This window comes from Microcaecilia unicolor, chromosome 1 (genome assembly GCF_901765095.1).
Source record: "Microcaecilia unicolor chromosome 1, aMicUni1.1, whole genome shotgun sequence".
Classification (NCBI taxonomy): Eukaryota; Metazoa; Chordata; class Amphibia; order Gymnophiona; family Siphonopidae; genus Microcaecilia; species Microcaecilia unicolor.
This window is the reverse complement of record NC_044031.1, coordinates 406,965,069-406,990,847: the sequence shown is the minus strand read 5'-3', so window position 1 is coordinate 406,990,847 and position 25,779 is coordinate 406,965,069. Positions and strand designations below refer to the sequence as shown.

The 25,779-nt window shown below is 41.7% G+C and overlaps 2 protein-coding genes across 2 annotated transcripts in view; both read left to right on the top strand.

The window, feature by feature from the left end:
- Positions 1 to 5,305, top strand: part of ALDH5A1 (aldehyde dehydrogenase 5 family member A1) — a 47,281-nt gene extending 41,976 nt beyond the window's left edge. The window contains exon 10 of the mRNA XM_030211458.1: positions 2,903 to 5,305. Coding sequence (XP_030067318.1) covers positions 2,903 to 3,108 — 206 coding nt within the window. The 3' untranslated portion in view covers positions 3,109 to 5,305. The remainder of the gene's footprint in view (positions 1 to 2,902) is intronic.
- A 1,249-nt stretch (positions 5,306 to 6,554) lies between these two features.
- Positions 6,555 to 25,779, top strand: part of LOC115475608 (acyl-coenzyme A thioesterase 13-like) — a 76,519-nt gene continuing 57,294 nt past the window's right edge. The window contains exon 1 of the mRNA XM_030211469.1: positions 6,555 to 7,586. The gene's annotated coding sequence lies outside the window, so the exon portion shown is untranslated. The remainder of the gene's footprint in view (positions 7,587 to 25,779) is intronic.

Sequence of the window (25,779 nt, the reverse complement as noted above, 5' to 3'; positions counted from 1 at the left end):
GAAGACAGGAGAGTAAAAAAAAATGACTGATGGACTGGAGATCCTTGGAAAGAGTTAAGAAAGGATAGAAGAAAGCAGAAACTGAGACCAACTGAATTAGAAAAATTAAATGGCTGGACAACAAAGGTAGAAAAAAGAATTTTATTTTAAATTTAGGGTTAAGTGATGTGATAGCTGTGTCCACTTTAAAGTTTACTAAATAAAAAGAAAAAAATAGAAAATAAAGTGATACCATTCTACTGGACTAACAATACATTTTTTTCACTAGCTTTTGGGGACCAAAATCTTCTTCTTTAGGACAGGATAGTATACCAAAACAGCAATGCACCGCCCTGATCTAAAGAAGGAGGTTTTGGCCTCCAGAAGCTAGCCAAAGAAATGTATTAAGTTAGTCAAATAAAAAGGTAGCACCTTAGTTTCCGTTTTTGTTAATTTTTAATGTAGTGATTGAACTATGTCAGGTTTTTTTTTATTTACATTTGCCATTTTATATTTTTCACAGTGCAGGGGGGGTCATGCATCACTGTTTCTATTTCTTTGATGTTGTACTGCATGCAGAGTCTGGCTTCTATACTTGGCGAGGGTCTACCTGTGTTTTGCATATATGAAAGAGACCAGGTTTTCTGTTAGCATCGAATGGCCTGGTAGGATTGATCTGTACTAATCCAGCTTTAGTTTTTCAGTAGGTGTATTGATGTTCTACTGTTCACTGTATTGTTTATGGTGCAGCCTTTTCCTAGGTGGGAGAATATTTAGGAGGCAACAAGACCATTCATAGGATGAACAAGTCTAACCTGGTCCGGAGATACCAGGGAGGCCAAAGAAACAAACAGCAAGCCATGTTGTGGAGAGAAAATTTATTGACATTGAAGTAGTCGACGTGGCCATGTTTTGGTGGATGTCAGTGCTATCAATTCTTTGCTGCAAAGAATAGCAATATTGAGCCACAGCAAAATTAGTGATGCACAGGAATGGAAGCATTTCTGATGCTCAACAATGGTAAGAAGACTAACAGTTCAGAGCTTCAGTCACACTAGATGCCAAGTTACAAATTTTGTAACTGTAGCAAAGAATTGATAGTCCTGATGCAGGCATCCTCCAAAACGTGGCTGTGTCAGGTACTTCAATGTCAATAAATTTTCTCTTTATTTATTTAGATTTTTGCTCACACCTTTTTCAGTAGTAGCTCAAGGTGAGTTTCATTCAAGTACACTGGATATTTCTCTGTCCCAGGAGGGCTCACAATCTAAGTTTGTACCTGAGGCAATGGAGGGTTAAGTGACTTGCCCAAGATCACAAAGAACAGCAGTGGGATTTGAACCAGCCACCTCTGGATTGCAAGACCGGTGCTCTGACCACTAGGCCACTCCTCCGCTCCTTTGCCGTACTGGTGTTAGTTTGCTGTTGTTCGTTTGTCGTCCCTGGTGCCTCCAGACCAGTTTGGGCTTGTTCATCCTACTTTTCCTAAGTAGGATATTCTTATGTGTTTCCTGGTGAGTTTTGTAGGGTTTTGTATTATTTCATAATATATCTAGTACTGGATTTTGCATTTGAATGTAACTCTCACCTTTCTCAGTTGTAGCTCAATGCAGTTTACATTCAGGTAAAGTAGGTATTTTCTTGTCCCGGGAGGGCTTGCAATCTAACACCCTGTTTACAAAGTCATGCAGCCTATTCACTTTGAATGGCCTGTGTTGGCATTGTCACGTAGCTTTGTAAACAGAGGGGTAAGTTTGTACCTGTGGCAATGAGGGTTAATTAACTTCTCCAAGATCTCAAGGACTAGAAATGGGATTTGAACTCTTGACTTCCCTGATTCTCATCCTGCTCTAACCATTAGGTGGAATCCATAATATGCAATGGTATCTAAACCAATCAGCACAAAAACCTTCCGCTAATACAGATAATAAATATTCCAAACATGTTCAGTAACTCAACCATAAACTAAAGGGCAACAGGTCCAAAGCCTGGTGGCTATTTGGCAACCTACCAAAAAAACCTGATAGGCAAATAATTTTATGGCTGCGAGTAACCACAGGATTTCTGTTGTGCCACTGTTCCATGGTCATCAGGAAGATGTTGGACTGGGGAGCTAGAGCTGACTGTGAGCCAAGTGTTAAAGTGCCTGTGTATTTTCCTAGAATATTGCAAATATTGTTCTCTTTAATATGTTGTATTATGTTAGTGCATTATTTTTATTTTTGTTGGCATAATTCCTGGAGAGTATTCAGTTTGCATATTACCATCGGTAATGGAGGTACTAGGGGGAGACAGCTGGTGCAGGTGCACCAGAGCCACACAGTGAAGGACGCCTTCCTTGCTCTGGTCAAAGGTGCCCCGTTGTCCCTTCACTACTGACATAGGTGCCCCCCCCCCCCCAAAGCCAAAGAATTTAACTTGCTCTGCTCTATCTTGGCCAGCCCCATACCCCACCTTACTTTAGCCTCTCCAAACATCTGAGTCACAGACCGCCTATGTTTATCAGTTAAAACCTCTAGAAACATGGTGACAACCAGTTTGAACAGGTCTTATCTTCCTTGCTGAAATGAAAGGGTTAAGTTGACCATTTACTCTTTATGACATCAGAGCTCTTTATTCAGCTTAATATTTTTTATTTTTTTTTTTAACTTTTACACTTTGTTTTGTTTTCGCTTTACCCATATTTTGTGATTCCCTTCCATGTCTGCAAAAATTGATTGCTTTTAGTCCCCTTGCTGTGTAAATTTGAAAGGGAAGCTGGAATCCCTCCCATCAGACTGATACGTTTAGGACCGTCTTAACCAGAATTCAGGTGGTATGTGACCACGTACTCCAGGCCATGGGAACAGTTCCACTTACATACTTATGAATCTGTTTGTCTATCTGTCTGCTGCCTCACGTGCTTTTTTTTTACTTGTTGCAGGTTACTTCTACTCCCAGGACCCAGCTCAGATCTGGAGAGTAGCAGAGCGTCTGGAGGTCGGGATGGTTGGTGTAAATGAGGGACTTTTGTCATCAGTGGAATGTCCTTTTGGTGGTGTGAAACAGTCTGGCCTAGGTCGTGAGGGCTCAAAATATGGCATTGATGAGTACTTGGAGATCAAATATCTATGCTTTGGAGGCTTGTGAAAAATGATGGAAAGAGGAAAAGAAATTTAGAAAGGTTATCAAAAATCTTGAAAATATTAGTCTAATCTGCAGATCCTTGGCCTACCTGTGTAATATAACCTCTTACCTTGTCAAATGAAATGAATCCTTTTCTGTTTTTACAGAACAGTAGCAAGCCTTGAGGTCTCTAAAGAAGTACCAGCAAAGGAATTTATGATGCCCAGGTGTGAGAATGTTGTTTCGAGTTTTGAGGTCAAACTGTGTTTTTGTTTTATTTACAACAAAAGTGGTATTCTTTATCACCAGCACAAACCCACATCTATTGCAGATTTTTAAAATAACAGGGTTGCACTTTGCTAAGAAGGGAATTTTGGTTATGTTTTCAGCTCAGACCCTGTCTCCCTGGGCTGAGGATGCTTGAGAGTGCTGTTGAAATAGCACACACGTGGGGGTTGGGGTGTGAAGGGTTGTCGTTGAACCAAGTACCTCTCTTCCAGCCTCTTGTAAAGCTAAAGAGCAGCATGAAAAGCAACAGCACCAGCTGCAACACGTGAAGGAGATATATCCTGCAACTGTCGACCATGGGAGGTAGCTGCAAAGTATGACAACTTATGGAAAGAGATGTAGGCCTAAAAGACAATAAAGTTGTATTGTGACCATCTGAGGCAAGCCATATGTGCAAGAGTACATAGACCAACTTTACAGGGGACAAAGGGAAAACAACAAAGTGAAGAGTGAGATTACGTATTCCCATCTGGAATCTTCATTCTTCTCAGGGCAGAGTTTTATCCATTAGCCTTCTTTGAATTCACTCCCTCCATCCTGGCATTGTATAAAACCAAGCTGTTACTCAGGACTGTAGCTGCAGAACTATACAGCAATGGGAGAATAGCAAGGATTTTAGCATCTCTTACCTTGATGTTATCAAAGGAGTGATGGGCATAGAGACTCAAGTAGCCATTACTGTGCTAGTCAGGATTGCAAGTGAAAGCTATAAGAATGAGTCAAAGAACTTCATAGGATGAAGAAGTCCCCATAGCATTAGTCCCATCTGCGTTAATTCATGACACCCTGTTAAACTTGGATTGGGCAAGTTCTTATGTGTTTGGCCCATAACTTGCTCTGGCTCATGATGAAGCAGATCCATTGACAAAGCTTTTCTGTTTCATCAGATGAGCTCAGATTTTGAAGCCTGTCCACAATTCTTCTCATCTTTGCATCTCTGCTGGCCTTATTTTCTAATTCTGTCCTGGGAACCTAAGGCTCAGTGTCTATGGTTAATGCATCACTTCCATGAATGTAACTTCGTATTCGGATCTCAACTTTGTGTTTTTCCATAAAGGTTTGAAATATGTGAAAATGTGATTTGAGAAAGTCATATCCTTTAAAAAGAGTTGCATAATTCAATAATAAAAAATAAAGGCACTTTTATTTGAGGTGCACCTTATAGTAGAAAAAGGAGCTAGCAAATTTACCCCCAAAAAGAGAAAAGATCACAGTTGCACACTCCTTCAGTGAAAAAAATGATTGAGATATCCAAACGCTAGGATTTAAATTCTACCACAACTGCATAAGGGCAATGCATGTAACAATCTGTAATCAGAACTTTATCACATCTTAATTGCTCATGCAATGGGCTAAATGTGTGGTGTCCCTGTGGTGGTGTGAACCAGAAAGCTTTATGGATATCATGGTAAAATCTGCTAATTACTGTTAAGACCCAAATGAGAGAACCATATGTCAGTGAGCATCTTCTGTCCAGAGTAGAGGTCTGCACGGGAACGGGGTTCGCGGGGATCCCACGGGTTCCCCCCCTGGTCTGCGGGAGTGCCGTGGGAACGGATCCCTGGTCAGCGGGAGTGCCGCAGGGACGGAACGGTACATGCGGGATTCCTGCGTTGATCGAGGACAGCCAAAAAAAATGTCTGGGGCCAGTGCCGCTTGCCAGAAGGCCGTTCCAGTGGGTCTCCGTAGGAAGGTGCTGCGCTGGGGGCACGCGTCCGAATTTGCTGGACACTTTGGTTTCTACAAGACCTTACATCTGATCTCCTGATTGTATTGGTGGCCCCGGATGGCGCAGGATGTTCTCCAATAAGTGTCTACCTGTCCGGTGTGCGCCCGAACTAAGTCTTCACATCAGAAGCAGTGGGGGCTGATGCAGCCCATGCCGATACCACAGCATCCATGGGAGGACCTGTCCATGGATTTCATCACCATCCTGCCATCCTGGTCAGCGGCTGTGCAACCCCGCCGGTTCCAGAAGTCCTGGTGGCCACCTGCAGCTGAGGGCTCAACTCTCGGTGAACGGTGGTTGCTTCCCAGGTGAAGCTAGGGGTTGTCTGGCTGCCTGACCGAGTACGGCATCTCTCCATCTTCGCCGTGCTCAGTCGGGGCACAAGGGCTCACACATCTCCAGTCATAACAACATTGAATGAGATGAGAAGATTGCTGAAGAAATAATGCATCAGATGAACAAATATGTCGAAGACGCAAAAGTTGTCCCACTGGCAAGGATTCCCTCATTCAATATGGGTGATGACTATGATATTCTAATAAAGAATTGCGATCCGTAGACTTTCTGTATACTGTGACTGACAATTGATGATCTTGTTTGAAAACCAAAGTATCCAAGAACGATATACTTTCTCTGCTATATTGCATTGTAAATTTTAAGTTCTAGTCTATAGTATTCAACCAAGCCACAAACAGCTGTAGTGTCTGTATAGAAGTACATAAGCACTGCCACTCTGGGAAAAGACCAAAGGTCCATATGAAAAAAACATCGTCAATAAACCAATGCCACGTAGTGATATGTTGAAACCATGATGAGGTATATAAATGTCTGTCCTCAAAAGAGCTAACATACAAATTAGCTATACTAGGGGCAGCTGCCATGCCCATAGCAACACCATGTTTTTTTACCATAAAATGTATTTCCAAAAGCAAAATAATTCTTCAAAAGCACCAATTCAGCCAACTGTATTAGAAAGGCATTAGTGACCCTAGACGTGGCAGATCGTTTCTCCAATGTATTTTGCACAATATTCAATGCAGCAATTTGGGGTATGTTAGAATACAAAGACTCCACATCGAGGGTCACAAAAATCATATCTGTGGTGACAGGGCCTATCAAAGACAACTCTCTCAAGAAGTGGGATGTGTCCTTGATATAAGATCTTGCTGATGTTACAAAAGGTTGTAAATGTATATCAAGAAAGTGAGATAAAGGTTCCAACACAGTATCTCTCAAGGAGACTATCAGACGACCTGGAGGATTAAGTCTTTTGTGTACCTTAGGAACAGTATAAAAAATAGGTATCTTTGGATGTTTTTTTTTTTTTGTTTGTTACATTTGTACCCCGCGCTTTCCCACTCATGGCAGGCTCAATGCGGCTTACATGGGGCAATGGAGGGTTAAGTGACTTGCCCAGAGTCACAAGGAGCTGCCTGTGCCTGAAGTGGGAATCGAACTCAGTTCCTCAGTTCCCCAGGACCAAAGTCCACCACCTTAACCACTAGGCCACTCCTCCACTTCAGACTTCAACAGTACCCCTTCGGAAACTGCCTCCTGTATAATATCTGCTATTTCCTGCATCAACATCGGAGTAGAATCTTGAGAAAGTGGAGAATAATAGTCATTGTTTGATAGCTGAGTTATAGCTTCCCTAAGATATTGTTCCATATTCTGTGTTCACTGAGGACTAGTGGAACAGTAGGTGTTAGCTTGACACTTATATTTTTATTAATTTTTATTACTGTGGTAGAGTTATTAACTCTTATATGGTTGGAGCACTTTAGAGTGGTTTGGTTACGTCACGATATAAAAAATATATTAAAAAACCACGGAGGGGTTCAATGATTGAGATGCTCAACCACCCGTAGAGACTGTAAGTCAAATATATATAGCCTCATGTTGGGTGAGTTAATACTCTGAGAACCCCCCAAAATAAAAAATATTATATCGCATATGTGAGAATTAGTCTCCACAGTATTTAAGTCAAATGTGAGGTCAAGCTTTCACCTTTGTTATTATTGTATCCACGTTTTGATAGTATCTGGTTCGTATTTTGTTAATACTGCTGAGAACAGCAGGCTTCAGCCAGGTCCGCGCTACCAATGAATAAAAGCAGACTCTGACCATGCTTAAAATCAGACTCACCATCAATCATCTCCGAGGAGGAAGCACTTGGATCAAGCACATGGGCAGCACAGCAGCAGTGCTGTAGGAGGAAAGAGAAGAGGACAGCAGCAAGCAGCAGCACGAGGAGCACTGCAGGAGGAGAGGAAGAGGTAGCAGGAGCAGATCAGCTGTGTCACAGAGGAGAGAGGGAGGGAGCAGGACAGAGCAACTGGCACTGAAGGAGAGAGAACTGAAGGCAGCAGAAGTTCAGCAGCTGTGGTACTGTGACCAGAGCCAGACCAAAAGAGAAGGGGCAGTGAGTACTACTAGTGACTGTGAGTGAGTGACTGAGTCATCCACAGAAGAGAACTGCACAGAGGTGAGCTCAGCTAACTACTTTTATTTTTTATATGTATAGGCAGTTTATTTCTCACATGGTGGGAACTGGCTGTTTGTGAGCTGTTTTACTGCAGCTAAAGCATTAGCATACCCACTTGTTTCTTTTGTTGAGGGCATTGTGCTGTTTGGGTGACCAATAATTCTCTCTCTTGTATTGTAGAAAAAACTTCAGTTTGTTTTATGTATTTATTGCCCTTTTTCTAAGATTCAGTATATTAATGAGTGAAGAAGTGTTTTCTCTGATATGGGGACGGGTGAGGACGGAGGAGATCACCCACGTGGGATGGGCAGGGACGGAGGAGATTACTCACGGGGATGGGTTAGATTCTGGCGGGGATAAGCGGGGACGGGTTTGATTCCGGCGGGGACGGGTCGCATTTCTGTCCCCGTGCAACTCTCTAGTCCAGAGCCGAGATGCAAGCTGGAAAAGGCTGTATGGGTGTATCACTCTGCCATACGTGTGTGCCACAGCTCTCTGAATTGCATTCATGATAATTAATGGAAGACAAATTAATAACTGAGCCATTAAAAACAGGTTTGACGTATTTGTATTAGCCATTGCTGTTTTAACATGTTTTTCTAGAAGTATCGGTGCCAAATCAGTTGTTGTGCTTTTTTTGTACATTCCCAAGCGTAAAAGGCATATCATGATCTTATTTTTATACTAGTAAAAAAGCCCCGTTTCTGATGCAAATGAAACGGGGGGCTAGCAAGGTTTTCTTCTGTGTGCATGTGGGAGTGTGTGTGTCCCTGCCCTCTGCCCTCTCTCCCTTCCCCTGTGCTGTCTGTCCTCTCTGTCCCCCCCCCCCCCCTGTGCTGTGTTGGTGTTACAGAGTTAGTGAGGGCTTCTGCCCTCTCTCCCCTCCCCCCTCTGAGTCCTTCACTGTTACAGAGAGAGCAATTTGATTTCGTGCTTTGCGGTGTTTTCCTTCACTGTTTGTGTTACAGAGAGAGCGAGGGCGGGGCAGACACTCATGGGGAAACCGGATATCTCTCCCCCTTCACACTTCCGGCTGGAGGCTTCATTTAGAACGTTGGTGGTGCCTTTTATATAGAGAGATGAGCCCAAAAAGAGGGTTATATTTTTTTCCCTAGAATATGTGTGCACTTTGCACCAGCTAATGTCCTATTTTTCTTTTTGGTTTACTCACTGCTAAATGCTAAGAAGTCCATTTTAAAGCGTGGACTTCTTAGCATTTAGCATGCTCTAAGCTTTATTTAAAGGGCCTCTTAGAAATATCTGCTTTAAATTTCAAAATAGTTGTGATCTGGGCATGTATTGAGCAGTATATATCACATTCATGATGTTATGAAAATGGTGGCAAGGAGAATACATTTTTATAGTGAAGAGACAGTTGGTGAGGAAAAAGAAATACAACAGCATTTTCTGATTCTGCTAATATGGGAGAGAGGAGGCAAGTATCTGGTAGCAGTTTTCATGTTCTGTGCCAAATCAGTAACACAATTTTAATCTTCCTAGAGATGAAATATAAATATTTTGGAGAATAGATTGTCAAGTTTGATAAAATGGTTCAGTGATTGAAATTTTTTTTAAATGTAGGATTTTTTTTAGAAATATTTATAAGCATAAATGTATTCCTTTTTTTGTGGTGAGGGAGTCATTAATTTTATGTAACAGTCATATAAACTGCGTTTGCCAATAGGAACCAATTTATTTTGAAGGGTGAAGTTAGTACTCAAGATAATTCAGTCAAAGTTAAGAGAATTACTTTTGTAGAAATTGTGTTCATCTCTGTGACCTAGGATCAGTAGAGAAGTAGAGGGGGTCATTACTAAGCTGCGGTAGAAATCAGTTGCCGGTAAACGCCAAGATGCGCATAGGAATATAATGGACATCTTGGCATTTACCGCTAGCTGATTTCTACCATGAGCTGAAAACTCTACTGTGGCGTAGTAAAAGACCCCCAGAATGAATTAACATTGGAAAGGTCTCATGTACAACTTAAAATTCAGTGATCATGATTAAAAATTTGGTTGGGGAGGTTATTTTGTTTCTATTTTGGATTTTTTTCGCATTCTGGGTGCAGTGGTTCACCAACAGATATTTTACCTACATCGTAATACAGTATTTTCATGCACAAGAAAACGTATTAGTGCACCAGCAAGCTAAAGGATCCTTTTACTAAGCTAGCCTGCATTTACTACTGCTTAAAAGGTCTTACAATGGGATGTACTCAGGTGTCCTATGGTAAGTTCCAAATTGTTACACGCTACCAACACACTAAAAGATCTTTTATTTTTGGGTTGAGAGAGCGTGTTGAGGGTTGAGAATGGGTGTATCTGTGCTAATCAGTTAAGTGCTTCTACATTATCGTGTGCTGATTAGCGTAGGATTATCGTGTGAGCCCTTACCGCCTACAAAATGGGTAGCGGTAATTGTTTTTAATGTTGACATTAGCCCATGGCCATTCATTGAAAAAAATAGAAAATCAGCCATTTTACTGCTACAGTAAAAATGGACTTAATGTTCGGGAAAAACCCTACATAAGATCATGCTAAGACCACTTTCTACCTATTAAAAGGACCCTTAAAGTAGTGTGTGGGATACAAGAACACCACTCCCACAAGTATACTTTCAGCAGGAGTATAGTATTTTCTTAATTTTTAATAAAGGCCGTAATTACCTCCTGTTTTTGAAAGGTATTTGATTTTCAGCTGGTTGAAAATATGTATAACTTCCATGATACTATCCTTATGGTAGAAGGGGCAGAGTGAAGAGGCAACCAGATATCATCTGCACAGTGGTGATATTCATCTAATGTACAGGTAAGTTGTACTTTTAGTTTAGGACTGCCAATTAGGAGCAGTCACCACACTACGGACTAGATTTTATATATCACACCTAAAAAATCGGCACCCCCAAAAAATACACCTTGGCTTAGTCTATAAAATACGCCTAAATTTAGGTGTACTTTATAGAATACGCCTAAATTAACTCAAGGTTTATAGAATAAGCTGAGCACCCGTCCACATGACTAAATTTAGTCACGGACAGTTACGCTAGGTAAAACTTGATGTAAATGCTGATGCCTTAATTAGGTGCAGACCAGATGTATTCTATAACAACGCGCATAGAGTTTAGAAGCGCCCATGACCCGCCCATGGTCACAGCCTCTTTTCAACTATGTGACTTAGAATTTGCGCACATCATGTTACAGAATACATTTAGTTCGTGTAAATTCTCATGCCAGTGTGTGTCATAATTGCTTGTTAATTGGCAATTATCAGCGCTGATTGACTTGTTTCCTAATTAAGTTGCATGCACAAATCCAGAATACGACCGGATTTGTGTGGGCAATTTAAGTCTCATTATAGAGAATCTGGGGGTACATGTGTGTGTTTAGTGTTGCTAAATATATGGCCATTGCTGCTGAGAATTACCCCCAGTATGGATGATGTTAATCTACTTAGGTCCCCTTTTACCATATTCGGTAAAAGGAAGCCTGTGGTAGCATCTGGGCGTTGTTTTGATGCGCCAAGGCCCCCTTTTACCACAGTGCGTAAAAGGCTGTTTTGTTTTTTAAATATATTCAGTTAGTTTATTAAAAAAGAAACCATTTGCTACTTACTACTACTACTACTACTTAACATTTCTAAAGCGCTATTAGGGTTACGCAGCGCTGTACAGTTTAACAAAGAAGGACAGTCCCTGCTCAAAGGAGCTTACAATCTAAAGGACGAAATGTCAAGCTGGGTAGTCTAGATTTCCTGAGTAGTCTAGATTACTTGCCAGCTGGCCTGGCCTATATTTCTGAAGGTTTTTAGTCATATATGTGCATATTTATGAAGTAAGTGCCAGTCTTACCCCCCCCCCCCCCCCACCCCCCCCCCCCCCCCCCCCGACTATTATTCTATCCTGAAAAGCCAAAACACAGTAACTGTTGAGAACGTAAATATGAGAGAAGTCCAAAAAACTGATTTCTTTGAATAAGTCCCCATGATGTCATTATTGACTAAAACTAATACAGTACTGTATTCTGGCTTATCTCCCATTTATCAAGAAATGCTGTATTTTGGAGTTTTGCTGCAGGCTTGAAAATGCATCCAAAAGTTAAATGGCTTCCTGATTAAGAAATACACAGTTAACTACAGGACATCTGGTGAGTTAGCTTAGTTTTGACAAAATTTGAGTTACTGTGTTGTGGCTTCTCAGGGCAGTATTCACCACTTTGTTGGAATGGTACATTCTTACATAACTGATCGATATTGTGAGGACAATATTCAGTGCTGGTAGTGGTCAGTATTATAATTTAAATTTGCTACCAACTATTAGTTTAGGCCTACTATTTAGCAGGCCTAAACTAAAGGCATAAATTATCCATATTGGAGGGAATTCAGCAAATGGTGCTGAAAAACTTGAGCGCTAAGAGCTGTTCTATAAAGGGAGCACATCCTTTATAGAATAGCATTCAGTGCAGATCCTGTGCCTAACTTTTGGGCACGTACTTACGCCTGCTAAAAGAAGGTGAAAATGGCAGCACTCAACTTAGGCATGCTTCAGGTGAATTCTGTCAATCTGCGCATAGCTTTTTGGAACGTCACTGGCCGTGTCCCCTTTTCAGATACATGCGATTGAAGTTTAGGTGCCATGCTTTATAGTGTAGTGTGCAGTGAGATGTGCAGATTTTTAAGAATGCCAATTAACATCAATAATTAGCACCCAATTATTGATACTTCTGAGCTCATTAGTACATAAGAGTAGCCATACTGGGTCAGACCAGTGGTCCCTCTAGCCCAATATCCTATTTTCCAAACAGTGGCCAAGCCAGGTCACAAGTACCTGACAGAAACCCAAATTGTGGCAATATTCCATACAACAAATCCCAGGGCAAGCAGTTGCTTCCCATGTCTGTCTCAATAGCAGACTATGGACTTTTCCTCCAGGAATTTGTCCAAACCTTTTTTAAACCCAGATACACTAACTGCTCTTACCACATCCTCCAGCAAAGAGTTCCAGAGCTTAACTATTTGTTGAGTGGAAAAATATTTCCTCCTATTTGTTTTAAAAGATTTCCATGTAACTTTCTCAAGTGTCCCCTAGTCTTTCTACTTATGGAACTAGTATATTTGTGCACATCTCTAATGCATGCAGAAAGCTGGGCACGATATATAGAATCCAAGGGGATTGTGGTTGAATGTTACTACCATATAGATGGTTTTTGGTTCCTGCCTTTGCTCCATCCTCCCTTTCATTATATAGGGTTTAAGTATCTACAAATAGAGAAGCTATATGTTTACCAGCCACTGGTAAATGTATAAAAAGGCATTATACACGTTCATTTGAAAGCATTACGATTAAAGAAAGGTTTTAATAAAACTTGTGATTTTTATTATTATTTTTAATACTACACAATGAGAAACAGCATATAGGAGTAACACTAATCAGTCACTTGTGATACAGAATTCAGTTTCAGAAAGAAGAAATTGAAAGTTTTCAAAGGACGTTATCATTGAAAGTGTGTGTTAAATCTGGATATTAAATGGCTGTACTTGCTGATTTCCAGCTAATAAATGTTTAGATTCGGTAAAAACGTGTTTTGTGTGTTTCTTCATGGTATTAATATCTTGGTGTACTGAAGCACTAATTGTCCACATTAACGTGCTAAGAAAAATGAGCCCATCTTCTGCCCCTTGCATAGTAGCTGGTAAAATCATATTTTAATCTGGAAGATACCAACAAAACTGTTATCGAGCTCTCACAATTTTTCATAATGTATTGGATCTATAGCTCTGGTCCTGTAGCTAAGTGGCAGTGATATGTACTATTAAAGGATTCCATACCCGGCTCAGGTTTTATTCCTCTAGGTCTGAGGATGCTATAGTCTTGGCATTCACTCCCAGTCTTTGAGGGCCACCAATGGATTGCTTTTTCATGTTATCCCTAATGAATATGCATATATCCTACCCTCGTGAGAAATTTCTTCAAATAGTTACAATATACATTCACTTTCCCCAGTAACTTGTCTTTAATTCCTTATACTTTTTAGCAAATCTTTATTCATTTATTTTCTTCATAATCTAGAATTCACATATCTGTAAAAACTCCCTTATCCTCACTGCTTCACTCACTATGCATTCATACACCACACTACAGTCTTTCTCTAAATACATTCAATACACAGTGTGAGTAGTTCAAACTGTTTGCTGCTGATTGAAATCAAACCTTTACATAAACCATACTATCTTTTACTGTGGTCACTGTCAGGCTTATTTTCAAAAGAGAAGGGCACCCATCTTCCAACACAAATCGGGAGATGGGTGTCCTTCTCTCAGGGTTGCCCAAATCGGCATAATCGAAAGCCGATTTTGGAAGTCCTCAACAGCTTTCCATCGTGGGGACGACCAAAGTTCATGGGGGGGTGTCAGCACCATAGCAAAGGCGGGACTGGGGCGTGATTAAGAGATGGGCGACCTCGGCTGATAATGGAAAAAAAGAAGGGCGTCCCTGACGAGCACTTGGCCAACTTGGTCCTTTTTTTCTTGTGACCAAGCCATGAAAAGATGCCCGAACTAATCAGATGACCACCGTAGGGAATCGGGGATGACCTTCCCTTACTCCCCCAGTGGTCACCAAACCCCTCCTACCCTGAAAAAAAAACTTTAGAAATATTTTTTGCCAGCCTCAAATGTCATACCCAGCTCCATGACAGCAGTATGCAGGTCCCCGGAGCAGTTTTAGTGGGTGCAGTGCACTTCAGCCAGGCGGACCCAGGCCCATCCCCCCTACCTGTTACACTTGTGGTGGTAAATGTGAGCCCTCCAAATCCTACCCAAAACCCACTGTACCCACATTTAGGTGCCCCTCTTCACCCCTTAGGGCTATGGTAGTGGTGTACAGTTGTGGGGAGTGGGTTTGGGGGGGCTCAGCACCCAAAGTAAGGGAGCTATGCACCTGCGAGCAATTTGTGAAGTCCACTGCAGTGCCCCCTAGGGTGTCCGGTTGGTGTCCTGGCATGTGAGGGGGACCAGTGCACTACTAATTCTGGCTCCTCCCATGACCAAAAGGCTTGGATTTGGTCGTTTTTGAGATGGGTGTCCTCGGTTTCCATTTTGGCTGAAAACCGGGGACGACCATCTCTAAGATCGACGTAAATGTGGAGATTTGGGCGTCCCCGACCGTATTATCGAAACGAAAGATGGATGCCCATCTTGTTTTGATAATACGGGTTTCCCCGCCCCTTCGCGGGGCCGTCCAAGGACGCCCTTATGAAAACTTGGGCGCCCCGTTCGATTATGCCCCTCTTTGTTACCCAATGACCCCCTCTATTCATGGAATTGTTCTTAATATTGATTTTAAAGACCTGTACAACTCTCCCATGTGTTTGTGATAGTCTCTTATCTTGAGTTGTTTTCAATCTCCTGCGGGTTCTCAATTGCCTCATTCTTTCAATGTGTCTTTCCGGTTCAAAAGATTTCCAGCAGAGGGCTGCTATTTCTGCCTTTACGCTTTGTTTTTACAATGCACTGTGTGCTGCAGCCAAGCAGCTCCTCGTTCTCAATGTCACCACTCGTTTTTCACATCACACTGTGTTCTCTATAATGAAGCCCAACACAATCGTGTTTCACTCTAGGCATCATCAGGGGCGATGACTATAATCCAAAAAACAAACAGTGAGGCATCCTCTCTTACTTTCTACAATTCTGAAAATGATAATAAACACTTTTTATATCTTCTACATACCTTGTCACAATTAAAAATGAACTCTGCTTCTCAGCTTTGTCAGGTCGGGACTCATACCAGCCTGCCCAAAATGGCGCTGAAATCTCCTCAGACGCCACGCATGCGTCCTGCAAGTTTTGATTCCTTTACCCTGTGTTCAGATTTTCCTCTCTTTTATTGACCCTCCCACTCTATTGCTTTATTCAACCCTGTGGGGGAAACCGTCTTCCACTGAAACATTAAACGTTGTTCTACCTTCAACATATTCTGCAGTATATTGCCCCCCCTAGTGGTATCCATCTGCACCAGAACTATAAATGTTAACTCCTCCACTTTATGTTCATGTCTCATCCAGTGATCCACTAATAGGGTTTCCTCGTTTGACGTGTGGGGCGCACCACTTGTGTCTGTTCTATGTCCTGCTGCGTTGTTTGTATTGGGGGGTCTAAAAAAAGATTGCTCTCCCTGTCATCTGCAAATTTAATCACCTCACTTGTTCTGATTTCCATATCATTTATAAATATGTTAAATAGCACCGGTCCCAGCACAGATCCCTGCCGCACTCCACTATTCATCCTCCTCCATTCAGAGAAATGGCCATTTAACTCTAACTTCTGTTTTCTGTCCAACAACCAATTCCTAATCCACACAGATCATTGCCTTCTATGCCATGACTCTTTAATTTTCTCAGGAGTCTCTCATGAGGAACTTTGTCAAAAGCTTTATGAAAATCTAGACACAGTACATCAACCACTTCAACTTTAATGACCAGTTTATTCATGCCTTCAAAGAAATGAAGCAAGTTGGTGAGGCAAGACTTCCCTTTGCTGACTCCACCCCTGACTATGTCCCATTAAACCATGTTTTTGTTTTCCGTAATTTATTTTCTTTTATAATAGTTCCTGCTATTTTGCCTGGCCCTGACAGGCTTACCGGTCTATAATTTCCTGGATCATTCCTAGAAACCTTTTTAAAAATTGGTATTACAATGGCCACCCTCCAATCTTCAGGTACTATGGACTATTTTAATGACAGGTTACAGATTCCTAACAGAAGATCAGCAATTTCATGTTTGAGTTCTTCCAGTACCCTTGGATGAATGCCATCTGGTCCAGATGATTTACTATTTAATTTGTCGATTTAGCTCAGTACGTCTTCCAAGTTCACTTCAGTTCCTCCACACCACCTTTGTAAATATTGAAGAGTTATGCTAGCCCTTGCTCTCAGTAAAATACAGGCCAATGGCTCATAATAAGAGCTAGGTCTCTCTTAGAAATCAAAATCATCTCTGATACAAAAGAGAGCTAGCTTGTAAAAATCAGAGATCACTTTGACAGAGTTACATTTCACTGTGGCAAGTGCTGAAATGAGGTAATTGAGAACTGGCAAGGGTGGGGGCAATCTACTCTCTAAACAATCCTAAGACTGGCACCTGCAAGACATCATAAGCAAGAGTTGCTATAGTTATGTAGAGATAGTACTGGGTCAGCTGCACCCCGGGTGAGAACATCCAAAGGGGGGGCTAGAGGAAGGTTTGGGAACATATGAAGTCATTCTGATCAACTGATAAGGGCTAGGAGCCCTGTTGAGACAGCTGGGGTCCATTGAAATAAATAGGGCCAAAATTGTATATAAGCAGCAGTTTGAGGGGTATTAGAGCAGACAAGAGGAGAAGAAGACCAGAGAAGGAAGACTCCAGAAGGCTAGAGAGAGAGGACGTGCCATGATATGCTGCTCCATTAGGTGAATGCTTAACTTGCCTGTACTACCATTGGTAAGATAGTAATAAACTATCTTATTATATCTACTACATACTGGGTTCCTTTCTAATTACAAGGGTCTATACTGCCTTGACCGAGTAACACTGTCATGAGCAGATACCAGGTTGGGGTAATTAAGGATCTAGAGGGGATATGAAGTTCTTTCCAGGATAGTACAGAGAGCCCATGGCTTCCGCTGCCCAAATGGGTGAGGCAGACCTAATTATATACATTTTTGGTAAGCAGAGGATGGGGTCTCCTGTCCCTCTGAGATTGGGATCTGCCTCCCTAACTTTTAATTAACAGTTAAGTACCTTTTCTTAACATTGGGCACGGACTATAAATTTCTCTATAATATTTTTTCATTATACTTTTAATTTGATTCACTCTGATTTGCAGCACAGAACTGTAACTTACTTTAAAACATTTTTCTGACCACTGAACTGTATTTTAAAATCAAGCATTTTTTTCTTTCATTGTTTAAAGTTCTTCCTAACGAGCACTTTAACTCAGTTTGTCAAGGCCACAAAAAGCTGGGAGATGTGCCAAGCTTAGCTGTCTTATCTCTCCAGCCCTGCACTTTTAAAAGTAACTTGGCTTTCTGGGTTTTTTTCCCTTTTGGAAAAAAAAAAACAGGGGTATAACAGCAGTAATTTTCTTTTCTTATGTTTTTATGTCCCATGTTAAAGTGGTACAAGTTAAACAGTCATTTACACATGTATTCTTTTTAACCTCCCGCTGTCTATCCTCTGTCAACTGTATTGCTCCTAAATCCATCTCACTAACTCCCTCTCTTATCTTTTTCACACCTTTAAACTCCAGTTTCATCTCTCGGAACTGGTACAACTTTTTTTTTTTCAACATATTCTCGACGGTGGACTAATGCAAGGGTCCTTCCCTTAATGCCGATGAGATTTATGATTCCTTATCTCTAGATTTTCAGTCTGCCTCCTTTGGCAGCACTTTCTGATACACAAACAGCCTTTCCCCTGGCTGCGGTCCCTAATCACCACTTTAAGCTGGATCACGCAGTAGCCAGTTTCCAATTACTGGACACTGACCCCCACCCTTTGTGCAGGTTCCGGACTTCTTACAGTCTGTAGGTTGCTGCGCTTTCCCCAGTACTAATAAAGGGAGTAAGAAGCGCCTTCTAACCTCTACCAAGGTACTTTTGAGGGTTTTAGGCCTTGTGCAGGACACTTTTTTGGGACTGGCCGTTGCACAGTACATTTTCTTTGTCTTGTTTCTGGGCAAGTGGCCAACCATACATCGTTTACTAATTCAGCTCTGCTTGTGCTGTCTACAGACACTCACTGAAGCAGGATAGACACGCTGATTTCAAACAGACTTTTTACTGCCTTTTTACAGAGCTGTGGGTTTTCTCTTGAGGTCTCTATTACAGAGAGCTGTTTGGACCCTATGTCCCTTGGTGAATACCCATAGGTAGTTTTTTTGGGGTTGCCCTCATTCAGGTACTATAATTTTAGCTGACCATTACGTTTTGGTTTTTTTTAATAGGTTTTTTATGTTAACCGGTCTACAGTTGGCCGAGGGGTTTTATACTGGTCAAGGTGACCAAGAGTTCCAGTTTAATACTGAGGGATATTTTTGTATTCCAGTCTAAATTGACTGAGGGTTATTCCGGTTTTAGGTGTGGAACCAAGGGTTCTTTTTTCCGGTCTAGAGTGACCGAGAGTTTGTCCAGTCCAGTGAAACTGAGGGTCCAGTTCAGAGTAACTGAGGGGGTTTTTTTGTCCGATCTCCTGACCGAGGTTGAGGGTTTTTTTCTTCTGGTTCAAGGTGAACTGCGGTTTTTTTTGTAATACAGGTAACCTTTAGCCACCCTGTCTTAAGTGTCTTGTGATGTATCCTGAGTGTACTCTCAATAAGTGGACGCACTAATTGATGGGCCAGGTTTAGACCACGGGGTTTTGCTAAGTACCTTGGCTATTACAAACACATATTGAGAATTTTTTTGTTTGCATGCACATTGCAATTTTCTTTTTGTTTTTGACCGGTTCAGCTATAATTGTACCTTTATGAAATTGCCCTAGGCAACCCTTATTCACAGGTTTCCTTCACTTTTGTGAAGTATCCCTGCACACTGGAAAGTTCTGAAGACAGGTAAGTATATAATTCACTTTAATTAATTTTTAATGCAGATTTACGTTGTTAGACTCCTTTCCCACTGTAATAAAAGTTAAGCACATAATTACACAGCACCATTAGTGCCACTTTTACTGCCATATACTTTTCTTACCATGGCCACGCCCCTAGAGAATGTTCTACAGATCTTCCCTTTTGATAAATACCTTAATGCGATACTCCTCCTTATTGGGTTGCAGAAAGGTAATCCCCAGTCTCTGCACCCTTCCCAAAGCCCGGTACATCCACCTTTGGATGCAGCCACACCTCCAACTCCATGTGAGGGGGCTCCGCCATCATATGAGTCAGGGTTCTCCAATGAACTTCTAACCCAGCCCTCTAAACCAGTGAATTCCCAGTTATTCCCCATCCCTTCGGGCAATGCTTGTCCAGGTCAGTCACCAATTGACGCAGAGACTGCACTTGACAAAATGGACCAGGCTCCTAATGTCTTGCGACATCCAGAAATTGCCTGCCCAAATCACTGCGCACATATTAGGTGCTGGAGATGCCATCGGTTAGGTTATTTTGCAGCAGAATGTCGCCGAAATCCGCAGGCCTTTCATAGGTATGCCCGGCGTACTAATCCTCCTGTCCAGCAATTGTTCCCTGACACACGCCGTTCTCTGTAACTAGGCATGGCCTGTACCAGAGCAGATTATAAGCACCCTGTGGTCACTCTGCTCAACTATAATTTTGTGGAGAACAATGCTTAAACTATTAGATTAAAGATTAGAAGTTATCCTGAGTGTGTTTGGTAATATTCTAGTTTTAGTAGTCCTACTGTCTCTCCTGACTTAATTCTAAATAGTAGTTACTTCCTACACTGTCTTGAATTACTGTATTATCCATATATGTTTTTTTGACCATATCTGGTACTAAAATGCCATGGTTTAATGCCATTACTTTATCTGATATTTACATAGGAATAAAATGATCCCAGTTCATCAGGCTTTCTATTAACAGATTATGTAGACCTCCATCCCCTGAATCAAAACAATTTAATAGATTTGTTTTTAGCTAAATCTGCAATTAAATTGTGCAAGTTATTCTTTTTTTAAAATAAAACAGAATGGTCTTGTGTCCATCTGGTTTGAGCCAGAGTTACTCAGACATAAAAATGCATTCTTCTGTGCTTCATGCTTAAAGCTGCATCTCTGCTTTTCTCTGTGTAAACACTCACACTGGGAAAGCCTTTTTCTGTACTTCAAGGTCATGCTGAGTACTCTTCCCCCCCTCCCCCTCCCCTAGCAGAAGTGCCGCTACTTCCAAAACTTTATTACTTGATTGAAACAGAATTATAGGGCACTTCCCCCTAAAGCCACCAGAAGCCCCTAGCCTGCTTCTTTAAACATTCACTATGAACTCCCGCAAACTATTTACAGATAGAGTTATCTATTCTGTTACTTTTTTCCTTGCTTTGTTATTCACAGACTGGAAACAAAAAGGGAAAAAAGAAAAAATGTGATCCTTGGTTTATTTTTTTCCTTTACTTCAAACATCTGAATAATGAAGTCTCACTGTTCACTGCCTTCTGACAAAATCTCTTTTGATTAACAGCTGTATTTTCTTCTGCTACTTGTCTATAATACTTGTCTGTAGCACTGAACAGTTTTCTTTAAACTTTTAAAGATAAGCAATGCCGCTGACAAGATAAAACTCATTATTTCTCACTTTTGATTTTTAATAAATTCCCACCGTTTACTGTTTTCTGTTCAACTCTCTTTTGTTTAAATTTGTATTTTCTGCTACCGGAGAACTTGAAAGGAAATTCTTTCCCTTCCATTTTCTCTCCGACGTCACTGTGTGTGTAAAGATTTATGAACTGTCGTTAGCAAGTGCAGATTCGTCTGCCTACAAATTAACTATTTTCTGTTTCACAGCTGCTGAATTACAGGACACAGGAATATTTAAAATGCACTGCACTTTTTCATGTCCAAATTCTAGACTCTTTTATGCTTGATCTATATTATAAAGATCACTCATCCAATACCCTAATAACAGCAATTTAGCTGATGACCTGGCACGCCAGGTAACAGCAGGTCAGGTGTCCTTTGGTCCTGATCTCACCCTGCCACTGCACACCCCGGATGCATTAACCCCACCCCATACTCCACCTCTACCCCCTCTTTCCTATCCCCCATCAGCCCCCCTCTTCCCCCTCAGCCCTCCCTTTCTCTACCCCCTTAGCCCTCCCTTTCTCTCACTTCACAGCCCCCCTCTTCCCCCTCAGCCCTCCCTTTCTCTCCCCCCACAGCCCTCCCTTTCTCTACCCCCTCAGCCCTCCCTTTCTCTCCCTTCACAGCCCTCCCTTTCTCTACCCCCTCAGCCCTCCCTTTCTCTCCCTTCACAGCCCCCCTCAGCCCTCCCTTCCTCTCCCTCCATAGCCCCCCTCTTCCCCCTCAGCCCTCCCTCTCCCCGCACAGCCCCTCCTTCCTCTATGCCTCCTACCCCCCTTCCTCTACCCCTCATTCCACTCCCACACCCCTTCCTCTTCGCTACCCCTTTCCTCAACTCCCCCGCTCTCTCCTCCACCCATCCCCCCCTGTCACACCCCCCTCCCCCTGATGTCCCCCCACCCCCCTTCACAAGATTTTTTTTCTTTATTTTTTTTCCTCTATTTTGCAGTCTTCAGTAACACAAGCAGAACTTATGCAATGGAAATGAACAGGCTGCTTTCTCAATCCTGCTCATTTACTCAGCCCATACTCTCTTTTCTACTGCACTCATTCCATATGACCAAGTTGATGGGTTCAAAGCCTGCCATTCAACTTTATTTATTTTTAAATTATTTTTATTTTTCTGACTTTGCAAACTGTTTTTTTTCCTACTTTTTAGCCACCATGGGGGCTATCATGATACAAATTTCCAGTATAGTTTTGATTAAGTTGTGGAGGAAGGTAAATGGATGTGCGAATCCCATTCATTTTTGGGATAATTATAAAGGTTATAAGGAAATGATATTTTCAAATATGACAGGTTTCAGAAATGTTTGCATGGTAAAATAGTCTAGCTGTTCATGTATCATTGGATGTGCTTTCTATAAGTGCATATAAGTAGACATTCGCATGACAGACCCTTAAGAAAGAATATCGCAAGTCAAGTGGGTGCAGAGCAAAGTCGTAGACGGTGAAGAGGAATTTTGAAAAGTTTGAATGTGGTAAAGTATCTGCTATCCTCTGTGCTCTATTTATGTGTGGCCTTCTATTCTACCTAAAGCTTTTTGAGTTATAATGCTTTTTGTCTGTCTACACAATCACAACAAACAGTGTTATGCCCATACAGTGGGGGAAATAAGTATTTGATCCCTTGCTGATTTTGTAAGTTTGCCCACTGACAAAGACATGAGCAGCCCATAATTGAAGGGTAGGTTATTGGTAACAGTGAGAGATAGCACATCACAAATTAAATCCGGAAAATCACATTGTGGAAAGTATATGAATTTATTTGCATTCTGCAGAGGGAAATAAGTATTTGATCCCCCACCAACCAGTAAGAGATCTGGCCCCTACAGACCAGGTAGATGCTCCAAATCAACTCGTTACCTGCATGACAGACAGCTGTCGGCAATGGTCACCTGTATGAAAGACACCTGTCCACAGACTCAGTGAATCAGTCAGACTCTAACCTCTACAAAATGGCCAAGAGCAAGGAGCTGTCTAAGGATGTCAGGGACAAGATCATACACCTGCACAAGGCTGGAATGGGCTACAAAACCATCAGTAAGACGCTGGGCGAGAAGGAGACAACTGTTGGTGCCATAGTAAGAAAATGGAAGAAGTACAAAATGACTGTCAATCGACAAAGATCTGGGGCTCCACGCAAAATCTCACCTCGTGGGGTATCCTTGATCATGAGGAAGGTTAGAAATCAGCCTACAACTACAAGGGGGGAACTTGTCAATGATCTCAAGGCAGCTGGGACCACTGTCACCACGAAAACCATTGGTAACACATTACGACATAACGGATTGCAATCCTGCAGTGCCCGCAAGGTCCCCCTGCTCCGGAAGGCACATGTGACGGCCCGTCTGAAGTTTGCCAGTGAACACCTGGATGATGCCGAGAGTGATTGGGAGAAGGTGCTGTGGTCAGATGAGACAAAAATTGAGCTCTTTGGCATGAACTCAACTCGCCGTGTTTGGAGGAAGAGAAATGCTGCCTATGACCCAAAGAACACCGTCCCCACTGTCAAGCATGGAGGTGGAAATGTTATGTTTTGGGGGTGTTTCTCTGCTAAGGGCACAGGACTACTTCACCGCATCAATGGGAGAATGGATGGGGCCATGTACCGTACAATTCTGAGTGACAACCTCCTTCCCTCCGCCAGGGCCTTAAAAATGGGTCGTGGCTGGGTCTTCCAGCACGACAATGACCCAAAACATACAGCCAAGGCAACAAAGGAGTGGCTCAGGAAGAAGCACATTAGGGTCATGGAGTGGCCTAGCCAGTCACCAGACCTTAATCCCATTGAAAACTTATGGAGGGAGCTGAAGATGCGAGTTGCCAAGCGACAGCCCAGAACTCTTAATGATTTAGAGATGATCTGCAAAGAGGAGTGGACCAAAATTCCTCCTGACATGTGTGCAAACCTCATCATCAACTACAGAAGACGTCTGACCGCTGTGCTTGCCAACAAGGGTTTTGCCACCAAGTATTAGGTCTTGTTTGCCAGAGGGATTAAATACTTATTTCCCTCTGCAGAATGCAAATAAATTCATATACTTTCCACAATGTGATTTTCCGGATTTAATTTGTGATGTGCTATCTCTCACTGTTACCAATAACCTACCCTTCAATTATGGGCTGCTCATGTCTTTGTCAGTGGGCAAACTTACAAAATCAGCAAGGGATCAAATACTTATTTCCCCCACTGTATAATATCTATATCTTGTTTCTATTTCTCTGTATATGCTCTCAAACAGATCACATTTCTTTACACACAACAATAGTTGAAGTCTCTACACTAACTGCTTATTTCTTTTTCATATAAATAAATACCCTACCTGGATCTGTTATTTCACTGGATGGGGTATCCCTTACAATTTACCCAATACTGAATTTCCCTAATTCCCTAAATTTTTCTGTTCAAAATGCTTTTCTGTTTCTCAGGCAATGTATAAGAATTACTGGCAACAAATTTGAATACCACATGAGAAAGCTTCTCTAATTGAAGTCATTCCAGATCAGTATATCATCTGCTGTATACCTACTGGTCACTTGTGCAAGGGCCAGGCCTATACTAATTTTACAGATATGCAGATACCTGTGAAAGATAAAAGGTACCTGCTTGTCTGAGTAGATGCTTTCTAAAAAAATTAAAACAAAATAATAATAATAATAAATAGAAGCTTATCCTTGCATCAGAGAAAGTGCCATGACCATGACTTTCTCTCTGTCAAGAGATTATTCCCATATTTGGTATTCCCTGCAGGATTACTATAGACAATGGTTTTGGTTTTTAATGAGTTCCTCAAGTCTTTTTATTCTTGCATTGGGCATTTCACACCGCACTGCTTGTATTTACAAACCTACTAGCAATGGCCTAGTTGAGCACTACGATGCACTTTTAAAAACTAAATTAATACAATTTATGGTAAATTGAATTAACAAATGGCTCAATGCTCTGCCGCTTGCCTTGTTAGCTCTTCAAGCCACCCCATCTGCCTTTTTAAAGCCAATCCTGATAACAACTTGCCTGCCAATATTCTGTTTATTATTATTACTTTTTCTGTCTTCGATTTTCACAGGAAATCTCAGTCAGAAGAGGGGAGGGGTAATAATAGCCCTTCCTTTGCCACCAGTTATCCAAAAGCTCTCACAGTTGGAGATTTGGTTCACCGGAAGTACTATACCCCTATTTACGTAGGGCCCTTCCAAATTAGTAAAGTTATGAGACCACGCTTCCTAGGTCCACCTAACAGACATCTGCATCTACAAGGCTCCTGATTCAGTCCCTTTCAAGCCATCCCCACCAGCTCAGTAGTTACCACTGGTTCTGCAGCCTCTGCCACCACTTCAAGTTCATGGACTAAAAGAACATTTTCCAAGCATCTGACAACTACAGACATTACCACCTTACCTGAACGGAACATTGCACATCAAAGAGAGCCTACTACTGCACTTGCCATCTTTCCAGTGGAACTGTGTGATGCAAGTCCAACTACCCACAAGAGGACACTGTACTCTGTACTCCAACAACTGTATTGGGACTTGTACTTCTATAATTCCTAATTTTGGTTCCAGGACTAATCTACTATACATTTGAAAAGACTCACAGGTTTTTTCAGTATACATAGTAATAATCACAAAAATCCACCCTAGGTACCCCAACAGTTGATTTACTCTGTTTTAATTGAAACCCTATATCTAATCATTACTTGCCCTTTTTAATTCTATTATTCCTGACAATACGAATCATCATTTGTTTTAACTTTGCAATTTTCCAGGGATGTGGACAAATTAAAAACTAAACAGAGTACACATCCACCAACCAGACCCTCCACCAGAGAACCTGTATCTTTTTGGTATGTCACCTATAGCATTGGTCAAAGTGGGTGGCATCCTTGGTTTTTCATTTGGAAAACT